The 27,930-nt window shown below is 47.0% G+C and overlaps 1 protein-coding gene across 1 annotated transcript; it reads right to left on the bottom strand.

Annotated features, from left to right (window-relative positions):
• Nucleotides 1–164: 164 nt before the first annotated feature.
• On the bottom strand, nt 165–22,868 carry LOC138771100 (NACHT, LRR and PYD domains-containing protein 12-like). The gene is made up of 10 exons (XM_069950557.1): nt 22,835–22,868; nt 22,286–22,449; nt 21,414–21,582; nt 18,250–18,315; nt 14,073–15,768; nt 13,192–13,362; nt 9,841–10,011; nt 8,353–8,523; nt 2,552–2,722; nt 165–317 (listed from the first exon to the last, which is right to left on the bottom strand). Exons 1-10 carry the CDS (start codon nt 22,857–22,859, stop codon nt 182–184), a joined length of 2,940 nt encoding a protein of 979 aa, XP_069806658.1. The 5' UTR covers nt 22,860–22,868; the 3' UTR covers nt 165–181.
• Between the last annotated feature and the right edge of the window lie 5,062 nt (nt 22,869–27,930).

The raw sequence follows: 27,930 nt of genomic DNA, 5'->3' as shown, positions 1-27,930 counted from the left end.
CTTCTAAAATTGCATTGAAAATACTATTTTTTTGCGGTAATTTCCAGAAACTATAGTAAAGCCACCATGGTATTGTGACATGCTACATGAGAACACATTTGCAGAATGGTTTTTTTTTAATAAATAAAATTCTGCATATTCAGCAGATCAACAATTTTACCCACAATGCAGCAGAAAACACTCACAACCGGACCCCTGAAGTACGATAGAAATTTGGCTTCTTGTTAGTTGAGTAAAGTATCTTCACATTCGGCTTGTAACTCTCCAGCTGTCTTAAAATTTCTTCAGCAATTTCAGACAATTCATTGCCCTTCACACTACAGCAAAAACAGAATCTTTAGTATTAGTGATATTATATTGGCAATATTGTCCTGTGACCACAGATTAGTCAGCCAATTGATAAGCTAGGGGATGTCTTCAAGGAATGAGAGAACTGGTGTCATTGGAGGGATTTAGAGTTAGAGAGGTAAGGCTTGGTAGAAATAGGTGAAAATGTTAACTCTGACGTTAGGAAAAAAAATAATACAAATACTGCAGAAGCATATAGCATTGCCCCAGTTTGGAAACCACCAAAAATCTATTTGTTTTGTGTGTTCGTGGGTCTCTTCCTACTTCAGATAATCATTGTGCTTCCTGGTTGAGCAGTTGCTCCAAACTACAATTCCCAGAATGCATTGCTTTCCCTCAGCTGTTCATCACAGCTGCTCACTCCCCTCCCATAGCACTTTCTGCAGTTCACCACCCAGGGCTGCTGCAGAAATCTCTCTCAGTGCTGGTGTGAGCAACCGGTGATCCTGGAAAAGTGCCCCCTGCTTCTGGAGGGGCCCACTCGGCAGCTGGATGTTACACCGAGCCCTTTTGCAGTGTCCCAGAGAGGATTTTCTACTACTGTATTGTATGTGTGTAGGTCGGTATGTATATATGTATTCTGGGCTAAAGGTGTATTCTGCACTCTCATCACTAGATGTCTTACTGTACTGTATGGTACAACTGAAGGACAGTGTACTAAGGGCCCTATTCCACGGCCTGCTAGATCGGCGCTCGTTTACTGGGCCTATTCCACGGCCCCGATGATCGTTTAGCGAGGGCTGCAGGGACATCGTTACTGATGTCTTTGCAGCCCTTGCAAAAGGACGCTGGTTGACCTCAGGGAGATCAACCAAAACACCGCAGAGACACCATCACGTGTCTCAACGTCAGTGTATTCTAGAACATTGCCCCCTAGGAAATCAAATATGCAAAAGAACACTGCAGAGACACCATCACATGTCTCAACGTCAGTGAACTAGCCAGACCTTCCCTCCGGGAAGGAACAACCAAGCCAATGGCGTTCTCCAATCAAGGAAACCACCTCAGCAAGGTATCCATCCACAGACAGCTGTTTCGGGGTTTTTGCCCCTCATCAGTGTGGAGTAGGTTTCTGGCTAGTGGGAGCAATGACTTTGCAGCCCTTGCAGCATCATACGTTACCTGCAGGGCTTCTCCTTCGCTCCCTCTCCCTCCCCGGGTCCCGGGCCTGACTGAGCTGTCAGACCGCTCAGCCAATAAATGGCCGCGGCGGTCCTGGCCAGTGATTGGCTGAGCGTCTGACAGCTCAGTCAGACCGCTCCAGAGCTGCTGCTGCTGCAAGCGGGACCCAGGGAGGAAGACGGAGCGGAGGAGAAGTCCTACAGGTAATGTATGCTGCTCTGCTTGAATCGTTGGTTGCCCCTACGCACCGCTATTCTCAAGTATCTCACTATTTTCTAGTATACCTGCTAGGAAGCATTGAAAGTGATTGTCAAGTTATTTAACTAGTTCAAGTATTGTTCAAGTACTCAAGCGTCACAGAGGGGAGGGAGTTTCGCCCCACTGGGGGCGGGGTGGGCCAGCCCGCCTCAAGTACTCTAGCCCGGGTCAGTGCTAAGTAATAAACTGGCACTGTGTGCAGAAAACGGGCTGTGGTTCAAAAAAAGGACCACAGCACTGGCTTCCCTGTGCCGTTCTATTCATTTGCAACAATTAAAGCGAATGTACCTGATGGTACATTCGTTTTATGCTTAAGCACCGTTTGTAAAGAGAGGAGGAAGAGAAACTCTGGCGGACTGTGTGGGAGCCAGGTGAGTATGTTTATTTTTTTTTTTACATTACAAGGGAGGACTAAATACTTAAAGGGGTTGTCCAGCAAATCAACTGGTGTCAGAAAATTATATAGCTTTGTAATTTACCTCTATTAAAAAATTTCAAGTCTTTCCATACTTATCAACTGCTGTATGTCCTTCAGGAAATGTTTTACTTTCTGTCTGACACAGTGCTTTCTGCTGACATCTCTGGCCGAGACAGGAACTGTCCAAAGAAGAAGAGTCTTTCTATGGGAATCCCCATAGAAAACCTCTCCCGCCCTGGACAGTTCCTGTCTCGGCCAGAGATGTCAGCAGAGAGCACTGTGTCAGACTGGAAATAAAGCAACATTTTCGGCAGGACGTACAGCAGCTGATGAGTAGGGGAAGACTTGAGATTTTTTAATAGAGGTGACCCACATGCCTCCATCCTACACATTTCTTATACTCACTCCAATTCCTCTATTCTGCTGGCTGGACTGAACCTCGCTTGCATCAAGATTCTGAGGCAAAGATCAGACAGATCATTGTAAGACAGGTCAAGTCTCTTCAGGGACTGGTTGTTCCTTATTACAGATGCCAACTGGAAGTAGTAGGTGTCTTGTAGATTATTATGAGCCAAACTGTAAGAATAGGAAAATAAGATGTGGTGATGCATTAGATCTGGAGAACAGGTCAAGAAGGTGTTGCAATGTCCATCATAATCATATAATAAAATATGATTGTACACACAGGCCGCTCCCTCTCCCAGCGCTCCGACACACGAGTGACATTACTCGTGCGCTCAGAGCAGAGAGACACCGGACGTGTGCGCTGCATACACCGTGAGGGATGATGAATAATAAATTTTATTGTTGCATCATTACAGATATGGAAGTACCATCTGTAATATGTATTCTTTATTTTTTTTTATTTTGTGTAAAAAAAAGGTTTTGACTGCGTCTGATCAGTATGGTTATGTTATGCAGTCACCGTATAGAGATGTCATCCTCTCACAGTACCATGATGTTATTTAGATATAGTATAGTGGTAATATCCAGTCACTGTGTAGTGTTATGCAGTGTTATGTAGTCACAGTTTGGTGGTGTTATCCTCTGCTCGGCCAACGGCTGAGAACATCAAAATTTCCCATAGATTTCAATGCACAATTTTGATGGACTGGCTGCTGGCAAGGAATTGCATCAAGCTGCTGCAATCTTTCCCCGGCTATATCTCTTGATCACAGCGGATGTCAGCAGTAAGGCCTGTGTAAATGTGCCAACATAAATGGAAAACTTCAAAACACGCTAAGGGTATATTCATACGGGCGGACTCGCAGCGAGATTCTCGCTGCGAGCCCGGCAGGTCCTGTCAGTTCCCATAAACTACATACTTGCTGCGGTCTAAACGACCGCAGCGAGTATGTAATTATACCGCCCTTAACCCCTTCTGCCCCCGCCGGCTCCCCCGCTGTAAGCAGCATACATTACCTGTCCTTGCTGCACGGGTCCAGCGTCCTGCTCTCCCGTCCGGCCAATTAGTGTGTTGCCCAGCCGCAGCCACTGATTGGCCGGGCGGGAGAGCAGGACGCCGGACCCGTGCAGCAAGGACAGGTAATGTATGCTGCTTACAGCGGGGGAGCCGGCGGGGGCAGAAGGGGTTAAGGGCGGTATAATTACATACTCGCTGCGGTCGTTTAGACCGCAGCAAGTATGTAGCTTATGGGAACTGACAGGACCTGCCGGGCTCGCAGCGAGAATCTCGCTGCGAGCCCGCCCGTGTGAATATACCCTAAAACATATTACGCTATTACATATAATAAAATGTCCCCAATGTGCCTCCTTGTGGTAAGACTCTATATACTATAATGGACGAGTAGCAGTAGCGAAATTTGGTGGGGGCAAAGGGGGCGGCCGCCCCTGGGCCCACACTGGCAGGGGCCCACTGAAGTCTGTCTGTAGAAGCAATTGCTTTTGCAGGCAGCCTCAAGCCCGGGCGGCCCCGATTTCCAGTCTGTTGGACCGCTCAGGCTTTGCATAAACTAATAGAGCAGCGGCCAATCCGCAGCCGCGCTGCCTATTAATCTGCCTATGAGGGCCGCTGCCAGGCACTTTACTCAATCAGCGTCACACTCACAGCAGGGCCGCACACTCTGTAACGCTGCAGAGCGCATCATCAGTGACAGCCTAGAGGAGAAGAGCAGCTCATCTTTTGTATAGTAAGTTAGTGTGGCGCGGGGCCGGCTGTCTCCTGCCTGAGGCTGTCTATGTCTGATGTGTCTCTGTGTGTGCTGTGTGTGTGATGTGCTCTGCTGGCCGGTAACTTGCTGCTTATCTGATAATGAATTACCACAGTAACTTCCTCCTCCTCCTCTGTGGCTGCCGCTGTCCCATTCTCCAGGCCCAGGGGGCCTCCTTTGGACGATGGCCTGGCTGGCTCCGCCCACTGACACCTCCGGTAATCAGGTTAGTCAGAGGTGCTGTGGAGGAAGCTGCAGGCGAGGTGTGTGAGGAGGCAGACAGCAGTGTGTGAGGAGGCAGACAGCAGTGTGTGAGGAGGCAGACAGCAGTGTGTGAGGAGGCAGACAGCAGTGTGTGAGGAGGCAGACATGAAGAGCTTCAGCATCAGTGAGTTATTAACCCCTTATGTACAGTATTATTCTCTGGTCACCAAAGTTCAAACCCCAAGGGAGCTGTCACATTGGAGCCAGTGAACATTGTGTGGGGCACTGAGGTGCTTGTCTGACACCTTTGCTTTAAAAACATTGGGCAGCAGCTGCAGTGCCACACACAGGTCTGCCCTGCGCACACACACACACACACACACACACACACACACACACACACACACACACACACACACACACACACAGAGGTCTCCCCTACACACACACAGGTCTCCCCTGCACACACACACACACACACACAGGTCTCCCCTGCACACACACACACACACACACAGGTCTCCCCTACACACACAAAGGTCTCCCCTGCACACACACACACACAGGTCTCCCCTGCTCACACACACACAGGTCTCCCCTGCTCACACACACACACGTCTCCCCTGCTCACACACACACACACACACGGGTCTCCCCTGCTCACACACACACACGTCTCCCCTGCTCACACACACACACACAGGTCTCCCCTGCTCACACACACACACACACACACGTCTCCCCTGCTCTCACACACACACACACACACACACACACACGTCTCCCCTGCTCTCACACACACACACACACACACAGGTCTCCCCTGCTCACACACACACAAGTCTCCCCTGCTCACACACACACAGGTCTCCCCTGCTCTCACACACACACACACACACACACAGGTCTCCCCTGCTCACACACACACACACACACACACACGTCTCCCCTGCTCTCACACACACACACACACACAGGTCTCCCCTGCTCACACACACACACACACACACACGTCTCCCCTGCTCTCACACACACACACACACACACACGTCTCCCCTGCTCTCACACACACACACACAGGTCTCCCCTACTCACACACACACACGTCTCCCCTGCTCTCACACACACACACACACACGTCTCCCCTGCTCTCACACACACACACACACACACACAAACAGGTCTCCCCTGCGCGCGCACACACACACAAAGGTCTCCCCTGCACACACACACACACACAAAGGTCTCCCCTGCACACACACACAGGTCTCCCCTGCGCGCGCACACACACACACAGGTCTCCCCTGCACACACACACACACACAAAGGTCTCCCCTGCACACACACACACACACACACACACAGGTCTCCCCTGCACACACACACGTCTCCCCTGCTCACACACACACGTCTCCCCTGCTCACACACACACAATTCTCCCCTGCTCACACACACACACACGTCTCCCCTGCTCACACACACACACACAAGTCTCCTCTGCTCACACACACACACACACACACAGGTCTCCCCTGTTCACACACACACACACACAGGTCTCCCCTGCTCTCACACACACACACAGGTCTCCCTTGCACACACACACACACACAGGTCTCCCCTGCTCACACACACACACACACACAAGTCTCCTCTGCTCACACACACACACACGTCTCCCCTGCTCACACACAAACACAAGTCTCCCCTGCTCACACACACACACGTCTCCCCTGCTCACACACAAACACAAGTCTCCCGTGCTCACACACACACACACAAGTCTCCTCTGCTCACACACACACAGGTCTCCCCTGCTCACACACACACACACGTCTCCCCTGCTCACACACACACACACAGGTCTCCCCTGCTCACACACACACACACACACACGTCTCCCCTGCTCACACACACACACACACACACACACACACACACAGGTCTCCCCTGCTCACACACACACACAGGTCTCCCCTGCTCACACACACACACACACACACACACGTCTCCCCTGCTCACACACACACACACACACACAGGTCTCCCCTGCTCTCTCACACACACACAGGTCTCCCCTGCTCACACACACAGGTCTCCCCTGCTCACACATAATGACAGCAAGTGTAAGGACTTTGCATAGGTCACCTCAGCTGCTGCAGCCTCACGTACGGTGATGGACACTCGTGCCTTGGATCTCCCTAGTCCTGCCTTTGCTGGGCCACTTTCCTCCCCTGCTCTTAGCCTGTTCCTGTACCCACGGGCCTTTTATAACTGTCCTGGTGGGTGAAATGTCTTCTACAGCCACCAGGAAGCAGAGAGAACTTTAGTAGAGAGGACACAGATGCAGATCAGCAGACATCAGGCTGGGACTTACCAGAGGCTGAAGAGGGTGGACAGTAACTGCAGCACTGCACCAGTGTATGTACTGAGGGGGACATGGCACTATATAGGATGGGGGGATATGATGTGACCTATAAAGCCTCTATAGTGTCAGTTGGACTATTACATTCTGGTAGCACAGACTGTGGCTCTGTCATGTCATGGGGCACATTGTGCAGCAATATTATACCCTAGTGGCACTGAGTGTGGCACTATGAAGCCTGTATAGTGTCACTGGCACTATTACACCTGGAGGCGCAGAGTATAGTAGCATTGGAGGGGCAGCGTGTAGCAAGACAGACAGATAGATATATAGATAGATAGATAGATAGATAGATAGATAGACAGATAGAGAGATAGAGAGATAGATAGAAGATAGATAGATAGATAGGAGATAGATAGATAGATAGATAGATAGATAGATAGAAGATGGATGGATGGATGGATAGATAGTAGATAGATAGATAGATAGATAGATAGATAGATAGATAGATAGATAGGAGATAGATAGATAGATAGATAGATAGGAGATGGATAGATAGATAGATAGATAGATAGAAGATAGATAGGAGATGGATAGATAGATAGATAGATAGGAGATAGATAGATAGATAGATAGGAGATAGATAGATAGATAGAAGGAGATAGGTAGTGGTGCCGTTTCTCGAAGAAAGCAGCTATGCTTTTCTAACCTTAGATTACCCTTTTAATTTTTAGATGGTTCTATATGTGAGATGTAGAAGCCTCTAAAACTTTCCTCACTCCTTATTCACTAATGTAGTAGTATATAGCCTTTGTTATTCAGAAAACATTGTCATCTGCCAAGGTTCCCTATGGGTAACATAATCGGTTGGGGGCCCACTGAGACTCACTCGCCCCCCCTAGGCTGAACCCCTAGCTACGCCCCTGACGAGTAGTAATAATAGTGGTGGATGACAATAGGATGGAACATAAAATAGAATAAAATCCATGTATAACTTTTAGCCCACATGTTTCCTGTACACATCTCTAAGGGCCCTATTACACGGGACGATTATTGTGCAAAAAAATCGTTATATCGTTCGAATTTAAACGATAATCATTCTGTGTAACTGCAGGCAACGATCGAAAAATCGTTTGTGTGTCGTTGATCATCGATTTAGATCTGAACCTAAAATTATTGTTAATCGTTCGATGCAATTCCACATTCGTTCGCTCAAGTTCTGCATTTTATCACTAATCGCTCAGTGTAACTGCACATCGTTCATTGTTTTGCTGGGATCAGAAGGAGAAAACGATCGTAGTAACGATCGCAATAACGATCATAGTGACGATCGTAACTAACGATTATCGTTCTGTGTGATATGGTAAACGATTTCAGGTTAATGATAAACAATCTAATTTGTGATCATTTATCGTTAGTCGTTAATTGTTAAAAATCGCTCCGTGTAATAGGACCCTTATACTCACTATAATTCCTCTATCCTGCAGATTGGACTGGACAGAGCGTCCATCATGTCACCAAAGAGAGGACCAGACAGACGGTTACCAGACAGGACAAGTCTCTTCAGGGACCAGTTATTCCTTATTACAGATGCCAACAGGCTGCAGGACGTGTCTGGTAGGTTATTATCAGCCAAACTGTAAGAATAAGAAGAAGAGATGTGGGTGACGTGTGCACGCTTAGGATTAAAAACTATATTCAGGCTGTTCTCTGAATTGAACTATTGATTATTAGCAGATAACGAGAAGTCATTGTTACTATTGCGAGTGTATATACAGAAAACCTATATAGCTGTATTTTAATATATATAAATATATATATATATATATATATATATATATATATATATACACATACATGTGTCAGTAAGGGCCAATGCACCTAGCCATATTAAAGCACTTTGTACACAAGCAGAGTCGTGACGGAACAGGTGGGATCTTGGAGGGATAGGGGGATAAAGCTAAAACCAAGAGGCTTATCTCAAACAAATTTAAAGAGTACTGTAAATTAAAGGGGTACTCCGGAGACTCAAACATTTTATATATTTTTTTGTTAATACATTGGTTAATAAAGTTACTTTGCAAATAACTTCATTAAAATGAATGTATAGTTTCCTATCTATCATTCAACTTCCGTTTAGTGGCAGCAGAAAGGGGCAACACTGTCCCTCTGCTGCTACCTAATTTTCTTTCGGAAGCCCCCCTTCATGTAAACAGCCTCCATGTAGGCAGCCCCCTCCCCATGTAACCATGCCCCATGTAGGAAGCCCCCTCACCATGTAGACCTCTGCCCATGTAGGCAGCCCCCGCCCCATGTAGGCAGCCCCCTCCCCATGTAAACATGCCCCATGTAGGCAGCTTCCTCCCCATGTAACCATGCCCCATGTAGGCAGCCCCCTCACCATGTAACCATGCCCCATGTAGGCAGCCCCCTCACCATATAGACCTCTGCCCATGTAGGCAGCCCCCCTCTCTATGTAGGCTGCCCAGGGTGTCAGTAGCTCCTTACTTTGCCAATAACAGTGCTGCATTATTTAACTGTGCGTGCTCCTTAGGAATGCTCACAATAAAAGAGCCAGACATCGGGTGTTGCCCCTGTTCCTGCCAACCCCATTCAACAGCAGCATGTCAGTAGGCAAAAGATTCGGGGAAGTGAGAAAGATTCTGGAGAATTAGCCTGAATCTTGATGCTTGGCGGCGCCCCTGTCAGTGACAGTCTGCTCAGTCACTTACTGACAGAAGTGACAAAATAGTGTGACCAGTGATTGAAAATAGCATCAAAAACACTTAGCAGGGGACCTAAAATGGTGAGAGGAGAACCCATGAGGGTGTCAAGTGAAAATATTTATTATTTTCTTTGCAACTTAGCGACATCTAAAAAATCATAAATGCCTGGAGTACCCCTTTAATGCTTCATACCGCCACATGTCTCAGTCCTGTATACTTTATACTCACTGTAATTCCTCTATCCTGCAGATTGGATTGGACAGAGCTTCCATCATGTCACTGAAGTGAGGACCATACAGATGGTTACCAGTCAGGTCAAGCTTCTTCAGGGACCGGTTATTCCTTAATACAGATGCCAGCTGGGTGCAGGACGTGTCCGGTAGTAGATTATGAGCCAGTCTGTAACAATAGGAAGATGACATGTAAGTGATGCACCCACAGTTTTAAACCTGCAGCTTGTGAATGTAGAGAGAAATGTCACCAGTAGGTAGGGATAGTGCAGCCCTGCTGTAACCCACAGTCCGTGTCCCTACCTACTTGGTTGCTCTGTCCTCAATGGCAGACCCCAACTGATCCCTACACTGAACTCGGTGCAGGTGATGTATGGAATAAACAAACACAGGTTAGGACAGAAACAGATACAGTATAAATAGAGTGTCAGGATAAGCGTAAGTGCTCAGGCATTCCAGCTCACTGATGGACCTTGCCTCCCCTAATGGCGCAGTGACAAGTCGCTATGTGCCTGGTGCTGGTTGCCACATGACTGTCGAGGCCACTTCCACCATGACCACAGAGGAGATGGGTGCGGTGCTGGAGTGTGGCGAGCTAAGTTCCTGACAGAAAATATCCTTGATTGTTAATGCAGTGTCCTGGTACTCCTATCCCTGTTACTAAAAGTATAAAGTTGTCGAGTGGCTGAGAAATCACTCTTGAAGTTTCTATATCTGTGACTGTGTATTGTGAGTTAACTTGTATACACCATCATCACAGATGTCAACTGGATGCAAGAAATGTCTGGTAGGTTATTATCAGCCAAACTAACAATAAGAAGATGTGATGTGAGTGAGTACAAAATGTGGATGTGGAGAAAAAATGTTCCAAGCTTTTAGTAAAATGTATTAATGTCATCTCTAGAAGCCACCAGATGTAGCCAGTGCTAAACAGGTCGCAAGCCAACACTGTGATCCATCAGCGCAACCTGCAGGCACAATACACAGATCTATGCGTAGCATTGTGTACTATACTCTCACCGGCCACTTTATTAGGTACACCATGCTAGTAACGGGTTGGACCCCCATTTGCCTTCAGAACTGCCTCAATTCTTGGTGGCATAGATACAACAAGATGCTGGAAGCTTCCTCAGAGATTTTGGTCCATATTGACATGATTGCATCACACAGTTGCCGCAGATTTGTCGGCTGCACATCCATGATGCCAATCTCCCGTTCCACCACATCCCAAAGATGCTCTATTGGATTGAGATCTGGTGACTGTGGAGGCCATTTGAGTACAGTGAACTCATTGTCATGTTCAAGAAACCAGTCTGAGATGATTCTAGCTTTATGACATGGCGCATTATCCTGCTGAAAGTAGCCATGCGATGTTGGGTACATTGTGGTCATAAAGGGATGGACATGGTCAGCAACAATACTCAGGTAGGCTGTGGCGTTGCAACGATGCTCAATTGGTACCAAGGGGCCCAAAGAGTGCCAAGAAAATATTCCCCACACCATGACACCACCACCACCAGCCTGAACCGTTGATACAAGGCAGGATGGATCCATGCTTTCATGTTGTTGACGCCAAATTCTGACCCTACCATCCGAATGTCGCAGCAGAAATCGAGACTCAGCAGACCAGGCAACGTTTTTCCAATCTTCTACTGTCCAATTTCGATGAGCTTGTGCAAATTGTAGCCTCAGTTTCCTGTTCTTAGCTGAAAGGAGTGGCACCCGGTGTGGTCTTCTGCTGCTGTAGCCCATCTGCCTCAAAGTTGGCCGTACTGTGCGTACAGAGATGCTCCTCTGCCTACCTTGGTTGTAACGGTTGGCTATTTGAGTCACTGTTGCCTTTCTATCAGCTCGAACCAGTCTGCCCATTCTCCTCTGACCTCTGGCATCAACAAGGCATTTCCGCCCACAGAACTGCCGCTCACTGGATGTTTTTTCTTTTTTGGACCATTCTCTGTAAACCCTAGAGATGGTTGTGCGTGAAAATCCCAGTAGATCAGCAGTTTCTGAAATACTCAGACCAGCCCTTCTGGCACCAACAACCATGCCACGTTCAAAGGCACTCAAATCACCTTTTTCCCCATACTGATGCTCGGTTTGAACTGCAGGAGATTGTCTTGACCATGTCTACATGCCTAAATGCACTGAGTTGCCGCCATGTGATTGGTTGATTAGAAATTAAGTGGTAACATGCAGTTGGACAGGTGTACCTAATAAAGTGGCCGGTGAGTGTAGATTCTTTGGACCAGACACACTATGCCGGACTCATGGAATCCCAGCTTTGTGCATCACTGGGAATTGACTCCTTGTACAAAGTATAGCAAGCCACCAAATCCATGTTCTAGGAGTACAGTAATTTCCTAACTTTCTGACATGTCAAAAATCAGTGAGTACTATAGCTCTTGGAAAGTACAATAGTCGGATGGAGAAATTTGTATCACCAGTCATCAGCTGCTGATACAGTAATTTTCTTTCCTTCAAGATTTCTGTGACTGACAGGTCTCCTGCCAGTCAGTGTGTTGGTTATCAGAGGTCTTGTGTTTTGGAGATTAGGGGAATGGTCCAATCATGTTCTGGACCAGAACCCTGACCTCCTATATAACACCCTCAGCCAGTTACCCCTTGCTGGCTATTAGACTAGGCTTTCCTAGCGTGCTCTGTGTGTTCTGTTTTGCATCTGCATCTATATAAGTATTTTGCTTTCCTGATCTCTGGCTATTGTGACCTGACTACTCCTCTGGACTGTTACTCTTTACTTTGCTGCCCACTTGGTTAGACTTTGGCTATTATGACCCGACCATCTGTTTTGTCTGTCATTTTGTACTTTTGTTGTCCTCTGTCCCTGCCTACTTAGCCACGGTCTGCCCTAAGTAACAGCAAGAAACTGGGCGACCGTCCCTGACCTGGGTAAAGTGCAACAGGAAACACAGACAAGACAGACACACAAAAGAAAGGTCAGTGAGCCATTGTCTGACTGATCACGTGAACAGAGCTGGAAGAGGACGTGCTACAGCGTGTTTTCTCCCGGATCTATCTCCCGATTGGTATGGGTCTGAACACTCAGACCCGGAACGATCAAAACTTTTGACATGTCTCTATGACATGTCAAAAGTTTTCTGAAGTGACAGTGACGCTTTAAACGCTACAGTATGATGGGTTATTAGATCGGGTGAGCTAGGAGGCCACACTATTGGGAAAAAAACTGCCGAAAAAAATGCCACTACTATACTAAATTTTTAAAATTAATACCAGTTGTCCAATTTCTAACTCCTGTACATAACAATGGTGTGGAACATGAAACACAATAATATCCATTTATTCAATGTTATCTGTACACTCTTACACTCACTGTAGTGCTTCTATCCTGCAGACAGGACTGGACAGAGCGTCTATCAAGTTACTGAAGTGAGGACCGTACAGACAGTTATTAGACAGGTCAAGTATTCTCAGGGACTGGTTATTTCTTATTACAGATGCCAACTGGGTGCAGGATGTGTCTGGTAGATTATTATGAGCCAGTCTGTAAGAATAAGAACAGGAGATGTAAGTGACACATTCACATAGCATTGCCATAAAATCTGTAGATTGGGAACGTAAAGAGAATTATCCCTGATTGTTAGTGCAGTGTCCTGATACCCATATCCCAGCTACTAAAAGTATAAAGTTGTTGTGTGGCTGAAAAATCTCTCATGAAGTATCAAAGCTTGTGTCTGGTTATTGCAAAGTAGGCTATGCTCACACAACGTATGTTTAGCATAAATCACGGCCGTTTTTGCAATTTGGTAAACTTGGAATGAATAGAATCCCGGACGGAGTATATACACATAGTATACGCTCCGGCCAGGATTCTATCTGGCTGCACGAAATACTGACATGTCAGTTCACACAATGTACCTTAAAAGGGTACTCCGGCAAAGAAAGTTATAAAGATTTGTAATTTACTTCTATTTAAAAATCTCCAGTCTTATCAGCTTCTGTATGTCCTGCAGGAAATGGTGTATTCTTTCCAGTCTGACACAGTGCTCGCTGCTGCCACCTCTGTCCGTGACAGGAACTGTCCAGAGCAGTAGCAAATCCCCATAATAAACCTTTCTTGCTCTGGACAGTTCCTGTCATGGACAGAGGTGGCAGCAGGGAGAACTGTGTCAGACTAGAAAAAATACACCACTTCCTGCAGGACATATAGCAGCTGATAAGTACTGGAAATATAAGATTCCATTAGCATTTTACCTCAGAAACCAAAGTTTACGTAGTTCTGCTGCAAGTTTTTCCAATCCTTCAGTTTCTAGGGCACATCCACTGATATCAAGTTCTTCTATATTTGAGCAAGTGTCCAGAATAAATGCTAACATTGTGCAGTCCAGAGCCGACATGTGAATTCCAGAAAAGTCAAAACCTCTGTGTGATTGTAATAGTTCCCGCACAAGAGCCTTATTCCGGGTTTCAAACAGATAGAAGAAAGTTCTGAGAAGACTTTGCTTCTTCTCTTTGGTTTTCTCCAGCCCCTGTTCTTCTGGGATTAAATTTGTAAGCCAAGTGATGACATCTATGGAAGCCTGAGCTGCTACATGTCTGTCCAGGTATCCAGTTAGCATTGACCTGGTTGAGGCATCTGATAGACCACACAGGAAACGGAGGAAGATCTCACCACGTCCATCAGGATAGGATTTGGCTCTGTTTAGTGATTCCCATAACTTCTCAGGAGAATAATCAATAAAATGTACCAAGGCAGAGAAGAATTCCTGGACAGTGAGGTGTAAGAAGGAATAGGTTCCAGGCTCATCCAATCCCATCAGAAAACTGGATAAGAGTCTTGACTTATTGTCCACAAGAAAAGAATCCAGATCTCGATCATCAAAAATAACTCTGTGATTCATGACTCCATGTTCTGCCATCCATCCGATGGACTGCAGGATCTTCTGAGCGTCACTCTTGTCCAGGCTGTGATTGGCCAGAATATTGGCGATGAATATGGCAAAGAGCTGGGTCACTGTTTTAGGTAATAAGGATGCCGGCTGATCACCCCGTGTTGTCTGGAAGCTCCTGGATATCACTGTACAGATGATCCAGCAGTAGGACGGGAGGTAACAGAACGTGTACAATGTGTCATTCTGCTTCACGTACGAAAAAGCCTTTTCCGCCAGTTCAGGGTCAGAGAAGTTTTCAAAGTACGTCCGTCGTTCTTCTAGCAAAAACCCAGTGATTTCTACTATTCGCTGGAAAACTTTACAATCAATTGATGCCAGTCTGGTTGGGCGACTGGTCATCAGAACAGAACAACCATCAAGAAGAGACTTTCTCACCAAACTAACCACAATCTGACCACAGTGTCCGCGCTCTCTAGGATTAGAGCACAAATTATAAGATGTGAAATCCATTGTATGATTACTTTCATCTAATCCATCAAATATAAAGAGAAGTTTCTCTGGATCTTGTAAGATGTTCTCAATCTGCTCCTCCAGATATGGATATTGTTGGAGGATCATGGTCTCCAGACTAACCTCATTCAGTCTGTTGAGTTCTCGGAATTTGAAGAAGACAAAAGAGAATCTCTGATAGAGATCGCCCCTCACCCAGTCATAGACAAACTTCTGCATCAGTGTGGTCTTCCCAACACCAGGCACTCCGCTCACCATTACTATACGTGGCATAAGTCCAGATTGGTGGCACCAGCGGAATAGCTTGTTGGGGAAAATATGTTCTAATTCATTGTAGGTTTTTTTTAAATATTCCTCATGTTTTTCTCCGGTCTCTATGAGCTCATTTACAGAGCGTTTTCCAACATGATCAGTTGAGACAATGATGAGGTTCACATATCGCGTACAGAATGGAAAACTTTCTTCTTCCTGGTTACATCTTGGAGGTTTATTCTCTATAAGATTCTCAGTTTTTTCATATAAATATTTCTTGTGACAGTTCTGGACATCTATAGAAATTGGGAAAATAAAGGTATAGTTAGGAAGATGAAACAAAATAAGATCTCCTGTTTCAAAATGACAGGCATCTTAAAGGAGACCTGTCACCCCCGTGCCTTGGTGACAGGCTCCCCACCCCCAGCTAGATCCCCTTATACTTACTTTTCCACTGTCCCTTAATGTAATGTGCCACTGTGCTCTCTAATGTACTGTACCACTGTCCATACAGTTATGGACTCAATATAAAATGGAGCTCCCGGAACCAATTATCATCATATATTGAGGGACCACTGTACACTATCTAGGTGTATAACATGGTGTTTGCACTATAGTTATCGTGTTATGTGTGTAGTAAAAGAATATGGCCAAAAGGAATTGAACAATGTGTCAAATTACTTAAAGAGGACCTGTCACCTCCCGTGCCGGGGTGACAGGCTCCCAACCCCCAGCTAGATCCCCTTATACTTACCTCATGTTGCCGAGTCCCGCTGCCGGAGCCAGTCCCAGGACGGAGATATCCCAGTCAGAAGCCGGTGCGCGCGATGTGGAGATGGGTCCGGCGTCCATAGAGAATGAATAGAGCCGTGCGCGCGCTGCAGAGATGAGTCCGGCCATTCATTCTCTATGGACGGCGGACCTCTCTCCAGAGCGCGCGTGCCGGATTCTGACTGGGATACCTCCGTCCCGGGATCGGCTCTGGCAGTGGGACTCAGCGACATGAGGTAAGTATAAGGGGATCTAGCTGGGGGTTGGGAGCCTGTCTTCCCGTCACAGGGGGGTGACAGGTCCTCTTTAAGTAATTTGACACATTGTTCAACTCCTTTTGGCCATACTCTTTTACTACACACAACATGTTAACTATGATGCAAACACCATGGTATACACCTACATAGTGTACAGTGGTCCCTCAACATATGATGATAATTGGTTCCGGGAGCTCCATTTTATATTGAGTCCGTAACTCTATGGACAGTGGTACAGTACATTAGAGAGCACAGTGGGACATTACATTAAGGGACAGTGGAAAAGTACATTAGAGGAGACAGTGGCACAGTATATTGGAGGAGACAGTGGCACAGTACATTAGAGGACACAGTGGCACAGTATATTGGAGGAGACAGTGGTACAGTACATTAGAGAGGACAGTGGTACAGTACATTAGAGGGGACAGTGGTACAGTACATTACAGAGGACAGTGGTACAGTACATTAGAGGGGACAGTGGTACAGTACATTAGAGGGGACAGTGGTACAGTACATTAGAGGACAGTGGTACAGTACATTAGGGGACAGTGGTACAGTACATTAGGGGACAGTGGCATAGTACATTAGGGGACAGTGGCACAGTACATTAGAGGTGACAGTGGTACAGTACATTAGAGTGGACTTTGCACAGTATATTAGGGGACAGTGACACAGTATATTGGAGGAAACAGTACAACAGTACATTAGGGTTTGAAACCCAAAGCAGGCAGGAGTAAAGATGAAAGCACACTAAGGGTATGCTCCCACTGAGTAAATGTGGCAGAATTCTTTGGCGGAACTCTCCACCACAGAATCCTGCCTGCCTCAGTGTGACACTGCTTCTCTATGGGAGGGCTTTCGTGCGCCTCCATTTTCCGCTCTAAGAATTGACATGTCAATTCTTTGCACGAAGAGCGGAGGCGCGTGAGCCCTCCCATAGAGAAGCAGTATCACTCTGAGCCACATTTACTCAGCGTGAACATGCCCTAAACTGGTGTCTGTGGATGGATACCTGGCTTTGGAATTTCCCTTGTCATATTTTTTAGACTCGTGAATTGAGTTGGATATTGACTAAAAGGACAATTTATTATGGTGGTTTCGGTGGTTTCCTTACATGAGCCACCTCTTGGCTGGGCCCTTCCCTGGAGGGATATCTGGCGAGTCCCTTTTACTTTACAAGACTCTTAAAGGAGAAGTCCAACGGATTATAAAATCCAAGAGCCGGCAGTGGGGGAATTGATTACAGTTACTAACCTACCTCTCCAAGTGCCTGTGGTGAGTGGCGGGACAGGCCGCAGGACCCCTGACAGGCTCCGGGATCTGACAGGTCACAATCTGGCTAATGGACTAGCTGCTCAAACAGTCAGTGACTAGGGCGGGACGCCGCTCGAGTCACCGATTGGGTGAGTGGCCCGTCCATCAGCCGGGAGAGGCCTTTTCACAGCTTGGCAAAAATGACTTCCGGTGGGGTCTCGTCGCTCGCCACTGGCACTGGAAGAGGTAAGTTAGTACCTCTAATCAATTTACCCCCTGCCCCTGCCAGCTGCTGAATTTTAATTTAAATGAGGCTCCGTGGACTCCTTTTGCATATTAATAAACTCTAAACTTTGATGAGGACATGGTGCTGGTTTCACAGTTACAAATGAGGACTTGGGAGTCTTGTGCACCTGTTGTGAAACGAGCTGAATATCTTTGTTTGCCTGATGGGAGCATGTTTCCTGTAATAACTTCATTATAATATACACTTACTTTTCAGTTTTGGTGGAAGGTGGTGCCCGTGTTTATCTAACATAATTTCCTCCGCCAGATTGTTGCCTATTAAGAAATAATAGTTAAACATTTTTGAGCAGTGTTACAAGTATGTTTATATTTCCCACCCTTTGACAGGTATGTGACAATGGTGTCGCACATGTGTACACATACACACACACACACACTGTCAGCCACAAAAGACGTATTAAAAATGTATTATAGAGACATGGAAGGCATCAAAAACCAGACCAGACTACAAAGCAGCCCTTCAAATAAACTCAGACCTCAGATAAGACCCCCCCCATTTACTCATTTATTTTCTCTCCTAGCTTGCAGGGTGACAGTGTTGGGTGAGGGGTAGCAGGGTGATTGTATGGAGTGGGGGATGACCAGTCAAGTCAGGGGTGGGGGTGAGGGAGGTGTGGTATGCTCCTGGGGTGTTATGATGGAGGAGCGGCCAGTCACTTGCTAGATGTTGAGGTGTGACGCCACTTGGCCGAGATACAGGTTGGCCGAGATACAGATGTTATGTTGTTACGCTATGACGGTTGGGCACACAGGTGTTATGGCACGCCTGCTTTTAGTTGAGAAAGCCGGTTGTACCTTGTTCCCGTGTGGTCAGTGTCCTGCCGGGCTGCTTGGGATGTTATCACGGTTGGCCGGAGTGGTGTAGTGACCCTCCCGGACTATGGGTACTGCCACCCACAGAAAAGGGAAATGTCCCAAGGATGTAGTGTACACTGTGTCGGTGTGAGGCGAAGAATCACAAAGTATCTTTATCAAAAATAATCTTTGGTTTACTGTAAAAGTACTTGTGTGCAGCAGAAAATACAAGTTTCTCTTCACAGGATATGGTTCTCTTGAGAAAATACTTAATAGTACACTTGATAACACACACGGTAGGACACTTGATAATACAGGATCCAGATCTGTGTAAGGAGTATAGCAAGAAGTATAGTCGTGCTGACTAGGTTGCGTGTAAAAAGATACAGAGAATCAGAAGAGCAGAGACGAGGATGTCGTGAGAGTCCCAACCCAAGTAGTACTATGCTCTGCTGGGATGTTGGAGGATGAGGTAGAAGAATATTTAGAAGAAGAAGAGAATACTTGTGCCCGTGTTTTGACATTTGGGTCTTCGCACCACCTAATGCCCACCAATGTCGGGTGACCCGTCCTATGAGGGTGACACAAGGCCCCAGACCTTGTTACCTGGGATGAGCGGAATGCTGAGGATTTCCTGCTGACAACCGCACTGTGAGATACAGTTCCTAGGCTCTTAGCAGATTTGCTCTATCCGGATCAGTTCCTAGCTTACTGCTGTCTGTGGATACTGTCCTGCACTGTGCCTCTCCTAGTCCACGGCATGGGTTGGGGTTGTCTCTGACTTGTCCTCTCCTGTGAAGGCTTAACACTGCATAGTGTTGTGTAAAATAGACTGAGAAGAAACTGTGAGCTGTGTCTTGTCTTCCTACTCCTACAGGGATCTGACTAAGTCTGAACTTGAGAGTAAGGGGACCTGGCAGAGGGCTAGGGCCCCAGAAGGAACACTGTAGGGAGCTTTCTAGATTGCGTCCTTCCTCTACAATGTCCAACGCTCTACAATGACTCATTCACTTCCTCTACCCATGTGACTTCCTTCCTCAGCGTATCTAAAGTGCGCTGTGAGTGGGTGAAGAGTGCATTAGAAGAAGTAAAGTGAGAGATGATAGGATAGAAGAAAAGACTCCTATAGGTTCACACAACAAATAAACAATAACCCTTTACATACTTCAGCCGTGCAGCATCTGAGTACACATACATATAACAGCTACATCTAATGGCAAAACTTTATCACTACTCATCACCACTGACTAACAATAAGTACAGGCTTTTATGAAGGGTGTAACCAATAGTAATACCCATGGTAGGACACTACAGAGGCATGGTCAGGGGAAGCCGTGAGTGAGGCAGAGTACCAGTCAGGGGCAGGGATGAGGGAGGCAGGGTGACCAGTCTGGTAAAGGGGGCAGGGTGACCAGTCTGGGGCAGGGGTGAGGGAGGCAGTGTGACCAGTCTGCGGTGGGGGTGAGGAATGCAAGGTGACCAGTCTAGGGTGTGGGAGGCATAGTGACCAGTCTGGGGTCAGAGTGGGGGTGGAGGAGTTATTAGGGTGGGGTTTAGGGGGATTTATTAAGTCCAGCATTTTCTGCACCAGACTTAAAAATGTCCCCGCAGTGCCAACAGTACTCAGATTTATGTAGGGGCACATTGCCTCTACATAAATCCTGTGCGCACCAGTGTGTGCGCTAAGCAAACCTATGCCAGCTCAGAGCTGACATAGGTTTCCTGATAATTTTTTGGGGAGGAAAATGATAAATTAGGTAGAGTCAGAGTCTGCGCCCCTCCCCCTTTCCCCCACCTCCACACCCCCTCCCCGCCCCCCTGGCGCACCAGGCGGAAAATAGCCAGTTGCGAAAATTTTTTTGCAAAACTGACATTTGCGAGTAAATTTATTTGCATCTGCCCATTTTTCGCTAAAAAATACGCCTTTTTGGCTTGATAAATGTCCCCCTAAGAGTTTTTTTTAAAGCAAATGTATTATCAATACATTCACTTTAAGTTTTTCACTTGGATAAAACGGTGTTGACGTGGTAAAGACGGAGCCGCAGTCCTTTTTTTTGAACCACGGCCTGGTTCCTGCATGTGGCGCCATTTTATTCTTGGGCAGCATTGGAATTAATTGATTCTAATGGAGCCGCATCATAGAGGGGCGGGGGTTTCCTCCCACTGAGGGCGGGCCAACTCACCTCCAGTGCTTCACCCCCGGCCGGTGTTTGGGAATAGAACAGTGCCGTACACGGGAACCGGGCAAAAAAAAGGACCGTGGCACCAGCTTCCCCACGCTGACGCCGTTCTATCCATGTGAAAAACTTTAAGCGAATGTACTGATGGTACATTCCCTTTAAAAATCAGTTTTTTTCAAGGAAAATACTTACCTACAAAAAAAAACGTGTATGTAAAAACGTCCAAACTATTTAAAGTATTATGAACAATTGCAGCAAATTAATGAATTGTAAACTTCCTCTCTGCACCTCTAATCAGAATAATGTAAGAGCGGCAAGTCTTTTAATCCTCGGACATCCCTATGTGCAGACAATGACCTACCAGTGCAATTTCATTACCTCTCTGGAGTTCCTCCAGTACAGCCCTCAGGCCAGGGGAACCATAAAGTCTCTGTAAGACGTGAAGACTGACCCATAATGCTATCACAGCTTCTCTTCCTCTATTAAATATATCCTGTAGTAATGTCCGGGCCAATGTTCTTGTATTGATTTTTAGACTTTGATATTTCTAGAAAACACGAAGAGTCATTATACAAAGATCCATAATACAAAGGGGTAACAAACATGTCATGTCAACCTTACCTATAATCTATGGGTCCAGAGAAAGATAAATATATGAAACAATTGGGAAGAAAACCCTTCCACAATTTATACATTTTCAGAGTTCTCCATTAAAGAGGTACTCCAAGTCAACATAAAAATCCAGGGAGGTGGTGGTGGGGACATAATAATGAAGTGATACTTACCTGTCCCAGTGCCCCATTAGCATTAGCGCTCCCGCTCACAATCACCTGATGTTTCTCCCAGTTCCTGTGTCTTCATGACCACACAGGACCTACCCGCTCAGCCAATTAGTGACTGCAGAGGTTTCCCGCCTCCACCACTTATTTGCTGAGTGGGGCTGTAACATTACAGTATCTGGAGATACAGGAGACCAGCAGATGACTGTGATCAGTGACGCTACACTGCGGGGCTTCAGGACAGGTAAGTATCACTTGTTATGTTTCCACCACCCCTGCCTTCCTGGATTTTTACGTTTGCCCAGAGTACCCCTTTAAATATTAGATGCTGTCTTCCACTGGAAATGGTTCTGATAAGAAGCACAATCAAAATTAAGCTTTTTAGAGACAGCAGGATAGCAACTAGGACTAATATGTCTCTATAACACATGGTGCACTTTTATATAACACCAACAGGTCACATCCGCTCACCACAACATGAGGAACACCTCGAAAATGCAGCTCACTTAGAAGTGAGTAAGGACTCAGGTTCTCCACAATGTGTTGAAGATCATCTTGGAAATATACATATGTTTTCCTAAGGACGTGATCTTCATACTGATAGAGCAGCAGGTAAAACTGCCGGGTGTCAATATCTAGGAAGGAGATAGAGAAATGACTGGCAACGACCCCATTAAATTAAAGTATACGATTAGTATTTATAAGGCCATGCAAAGTTTAGGCAGTTAACATGCTGCAAAGTAAATAAAAATGTGAAAAAAATAGAAATGTGAATATTTTTATCAAATTTCTGGATATGAAGGATTATAGCAAGTTGTATGATTAACCAGTTATACCACACAGGTAATAATGATCATCATTTTCATAGGTTTCGTAGCTGCCGGCTGTCTCTGCTCTCTGTGATGCTGACCCGCCCCCCTTTGAGGTCAAAATGCTGTGACCTCACTATGATTAACCCTCCTGGCATCACAGAGTACAGAGACAGCCAGGTACGTTGTTTACATGAGGAGGAATCCTTACCATCTCTGGATGTTATAATAGCCATTCCTGAGCCTGGGAAATAGTGAATTGTAAAACATTATTAGATTAAATATACAGATGCTTTTGACACATATTTTACCTATTTTGCGTTTATTTTACTGTGTGTGAACATAGCCTTACATGTATACATCTAGCAGGATGAGGACTTGTCAACAAAATGATTTGTAGTTTTTAGCTGCTCTTTTGGTATTTTTATAAGTTGCTATTTTATTTCTATCCATTTTTTGGGGGGGGGAATATAAAAAACATTTTAAAACCTGACATTAGTTTCATGCTGTGCCACCCACAAGCAGCATGAAACAAGGACAGGCTCCATTATTACAAAGCTGTATATGATTCACCCCGAAATGCTACAGCTTTTCAGAGGACGAACAGTTATAACTCCCTATAACAGCCAGGAATGGGGCATTGGTTTGGTCCACAGCCGCTCCTTCCTGCCTCTTGGGTCTTTGTTGGTAGAGCTCTACCTACTTGCTTGTATAGACCGAGATCTGTCAATCAAGTCCAGCCCCATCACTAGATTAGAGTACAATATTTTGGGGTATAATATCTGCTAGGACATAGGTGGCACAATCCACAAATTATAAAAAAAAAAACATTTTTTACTGGACCAAGAAATCTATTATAAGGTAAGGGATGAAAACTGCAAAATTTAGGCTTTACAGCTGTGTAGAGAGAAGTCCTCATCCAGAAAGGGGGTGACAGGATCACTGTAAGCTATGTTCTTGTGGGTTAACCAAACTGTGCCTACACTCCGTGCACCACACTCTCTCTCACCTACACCTCCTGACCACAGATCAGTGTTCCTGCTGCAGTGACAGAGCCGGCCTGGCTTAGGCCAGAGCCCTGGACAGGGACCAGACTTCTTTCTGTATGTTAAAGAGGACCTGTCACCCCCCGTGCCGGGGTGACAGGCTCCTGTCCCCCTGCTAGATCCCCCTATACTCACCTAATCGCGCCGGGTCCCGCTTCCTGATGCGGTTGGCTCACGGAGATCTCAGCTCCCGAAGCCCGTCACGCGCGCACACAGCAGAGTCCGACACCCATAGAGAATGAATGGGGTGTCCGATGCTCTGTCATTCTCTATGGGCATCGGACTCTCCTGTAAGCGTGCGCGCGCGCCGGACTTCGGGAGCTGATATCTCCGTGACCCGACCGCATCAGGAAGCGGGACCCGGCGCGATGAGGTAAGTATAGGGCGCTCTAATGGGGGGTCGGGAGCCTGTCACCCCGGCACGGGGGGGGGGACAGGTATCCTTTAAGACAGATATCCAGTATGCAGTGCTGAACACTAGCAGTGGGTTAACCAGGAAACAGGACAACCCTCATCTACGCTGAGGATCTTCAAGTCAGGACAGTCACCCCCAAAGGAAGGAAAAGGGACTGGCCCCCAGTGAAGCAAAACTGCGCTAAGCTGAAGTACTTTACTGATTACTACGTGGGGAAATCTTCACTAGTTAGCTCCACCTAGGGACAAAGGCCTAGGACTGGTACTATCACTCTCCGAGACTGTGTTGGCAGAAGGTGGTCAGATATCTAGCGTATATCTAAATGTGAGTACGAGAAGTTCTTCAAGAAACTACACTATCTACAGACATCCGGGCAGAGTGCTGTTACTAATTATACAAGGGCTCCTATCAGGCCTTTCAACTAGCCTTGCTAACAACTTCCTTCTACTACCAAAGTCTGTCTAATGAGTATTATGATATATACTTTTGCACTAGCACCTGTGGGCAGTGTTGTCCTTATCTTTTGTATTGCACTGAAGCTGTTTAGCATCTGTTTAAGTCGGGACTCTGTCATCTATTACGTCGCACCTGCACCTCACACCAATTCTACCAAGATCTGGTGCCCATGTGTCTGGGGTGGGCACTACCACTCCTGGCCACCGTAACATGTAGCCCCAAAAGACCAGAGCCCACCGGCTTCACACAACACCTGCACTAGCACTCCGGGCCATGGCACTTGCACTATGGAATGGTCAGCTTTAGTAAATTCCCCTCATTCCATTTGGACAGAATGTGGTTTCGATTTTGCCTTAAAACAATATAGAAGACTTCCGGTTCCGGCGCGGTCATGTAAGGACGCACGCCAGAGGAGCTCCCGGTGTGAGGCGGCACGGTACCTTACAAAACTGCCGCAGACGGCGACAGACCAGCCCGGGGAGACGAGACAGCAGGCGATCAGCAGGAGGACCAGCAGATGGAGAGATACCTGCTCCGTAGCACCCAGAAGCAGCCCCAGACGCCGGGCCACATGGCGGCAGACGAATCCAAGATGGCGCAGGAGGAGGAGAGCACTGCCACAGGAGGCCCCCAGCAGGCAAGTGAAGGCTGGCGAGACCCAGAACCGGGGCAGCGGTAGCAGACTAACGGCTCGGCGGGGCAGGCACATCCTCCCAACAGCACAGGAGGAGTGTGTGGAAGGGACGCCAGCCGGGATCCGCAGCGAACCGGCACAGAGGAGGGGGACACGAGACCCAGAACCGGTAACCATGTGCTCTCTATGGGAGAGTCTCAGCCTGCAAAGACAATGCCAGGGGGTCCCTGCCAGAACCACGCTCCCCCAGACAGTCCTGCATTTTCATCCCAGACCCCAATTCAGGGAACTATGTCACAGAGCTATGCCCAGGCTCAGCTGCTGGAATATACTGGGGAAACAGGCAGTGCTGACAGCCTGACTAACTATGCCTGCTCACAGGGAAGACTATCACCCGCAATTGACTATAAGCTATTGGCAGCAGCAGTTACACAGCACATACTCCCGAATATGCAGAGAATAATAGAGGATGCTTTTAAAACCTCTCTGTCACAGATACGCAAGGAAGTCACTGAACACGCCACCAGAATTGAGGTGGTGGAACAGCGTGTTTCTGCTCTAGAAGATGAAAACGACTTCCTTCGTTCTCGTGTACGCCAGTTATACGATGTCTCTGAGGTTATGGAGGACAAAATAGATGACTTGGAAAATCGTTCCAGAAGGAACAATTTGCGCATCATAGGGATACCGGAGAAAATTGGCACAGCTGACCTGCAAGCATTCTGTGAGCGGGACATACCAAGGGCCCTTGACCTGCCCCATGCGTGTAGGATTGAAAGGGTGCACAGATTGGGCATGCCCCCCAGTATCCGCGAGAATGTGCGGGACTTGATGACAGCAAGGCCTCGTCCAGTTATATTTCGGCTGTTAGACTTCAACGATAAAACGGCTATCCTGCGAGCATACAGGAAGAGGTCTCAGCCCCTGGAGGTACAGGGCATGCGCCTCATGATCTTTGAGGACTACTCTGCAGAAGTCACAAAACGGCGCAGAGCTTTCAGCAACGTTTGTACAGCTTTATTCAAGGCGAAAAAGAAGTTCCAGCTGCAATATCCGGCCACCTTGCGTATTTTTCATAACGATGGCTCAATGTCCACCTACAAGTCACCTAAGTTGGCGGAAGAAGCTTTCAGGAGAAATGAGCCCTTCTGTGGATCACAGCCGTCCAGCCAACGGTCACAGGGCCGCCCCGCCCAGAGTACAGTCTCCCGTCCGGAACAGTCTTCGCCCAAGGAGCAGCGCAGGCGCATGCGACGCACCAGACGCGCCAGAAGTCACTCCAGGTCTCCCTCCCCTGACTGAGATGGTTGATGGCGAGGCTGTAACCCTGCTGCTTGAGGGACAGTAGCAAGTATCTTGCACACACCTGCTTAGATTGTTATAGTTATCTTTTATCTTTTAACACTTTTCTTCCTTACATGGCTATGGTCCTGCTGATGTCTTGATCCTCGGGGCGTGACTTTTTGTATACCCATGTAGTGGCGCCCCCACGGGAGCCCGTTGCATGGCTGAAAAAAGAGAAGTCTCATACTCGAGGATGGAGAGGCAGTCTCATGCTATCAGGCCCTCTCACGAGATGATAAATCACTTTTGTTTGGTTATGTTTTGTTGCTGTTTTTATGTATACCGAGATTTATGCAGGAGGCAGATGGTGTATGGCAGAGGGGTCACATGGTTTATTGTTTTTTTCTCTCTTTCCATGCTATCGGGGGGAGAGGGGAGGGGGAAATTCAAACATGAGCTCAGGTCTGTGGTTATAGGGTATTCATTGCTGAAAATACTCTATCTAAGGCGGTCTTCTTACTACAATTTATCCTTGCATTCTATCTTTGTCTCGACTCATCATGGTTAGACTCATAACATGGAACGTTAAAGGGCTAAGATCACCCAATAAACGAGTGCAACTACTCCGCTTTCTGAAGAAACATCGTCCCGACATAGTAATGATGCAGGAAACCCACCTAGAGGCGGAGGACATGAATAGAATGCAACGATTCTGGGTTGGCAGCGTCTATGGGTCCCCGTCAGTGAATGGTAAGGCGGGAGTTATTACGCTGATTCATAGGTCCTTCCAATTTAAACTAGTATCTCACACACATGATGCCGAAGGAAGGGTCTCGCACCTGATCATAGACCACCAAGGGGACCAATATAGCATTTTTAACATGTACGCCCCCAATGGGGACAACACAACTTTTTTTGCAGGACTAGCAGATAGTCTAAATTCAGATGCCACACAAAGGAAAGTAGTGGGAGGGGATTTTAACACGGTCCTCGATCCAAAGGAGGATAGGAAGGGGCCCTCAGCAAACCCTAACCCTACGCCATACCGGTCTAGAGACAAAGTGCTACCGGGTTTCCTGGAACAGACAGGTCTGGAGGACGCATGGCGCCTCACGCATCCAGCTGACAGGGATTTCACCCACTTCTCCCACCCCCACCAATCCTGGTCTAGAATAGACTACATTTTGACTAACCCAATACTCAGCCGTAGGGTAGAATCGGTAAAGCATGGGGACCTAGTTATCACGGACCATTCACCGGTTGTATTGACCCTATTCCCATCCTGCCCGACGGGTAACGAGTTTATCTGGCGGTTTCCCTCCTTTATGACGGAGGATGAAACATTTGTTGAGCTTCTGAGGGGGTGGTGGACTGAGTTCGACTATTATAACGCGGAACACAAATCCACTCCTCAACTATTCTGGGAAACTGGTAAGGTCGTCCTCAGGGGTAAATTGATAGCTCATGTCACC

This window comes from Dendropsophus ebraccatus, chromosome 13 (genome assembly GCF_027789765.1).
Source record: "Dendropsophus ebraccatus isolate aDenEbr1 chromosome 13, aDenEbr1.pat, whole genome shotgun sequence".
NCBI lineage: Eukaryota > Metazoa > Chordata > Amphibia > Anura > Hylidae > Dendropsophus > Dendropsophus ebraccatus.
The sequence above is the reverse complement of the archived record's forward strand: the minus strand, read 5'-3'. Positions and strand labels throughout refer to the sequence as shown.

Bases quoted from the DNA above. Each gene is read 5' to 3' on its own strand.
- LOC138771100 (XM_069950557.1), bottom strand. From the start codon at position 22,859: ATGGCTATTATAACATCCAGAGATG. The intron at 18,316-21,413 runs GTAATGAAATTG...ATTTCTTAATAG, and splicing joins ACTGGAGGAACTCCAGAGAG to GCAACAATCTGGCGGAGGAA. The intron at 13,363-14,072 runs GTAAAATGCTAA...TTATTCTTACAG, and splicing joins CGTAAACTTTGGTTTCTGAG to ACTGGCTCATAATAATCTAC.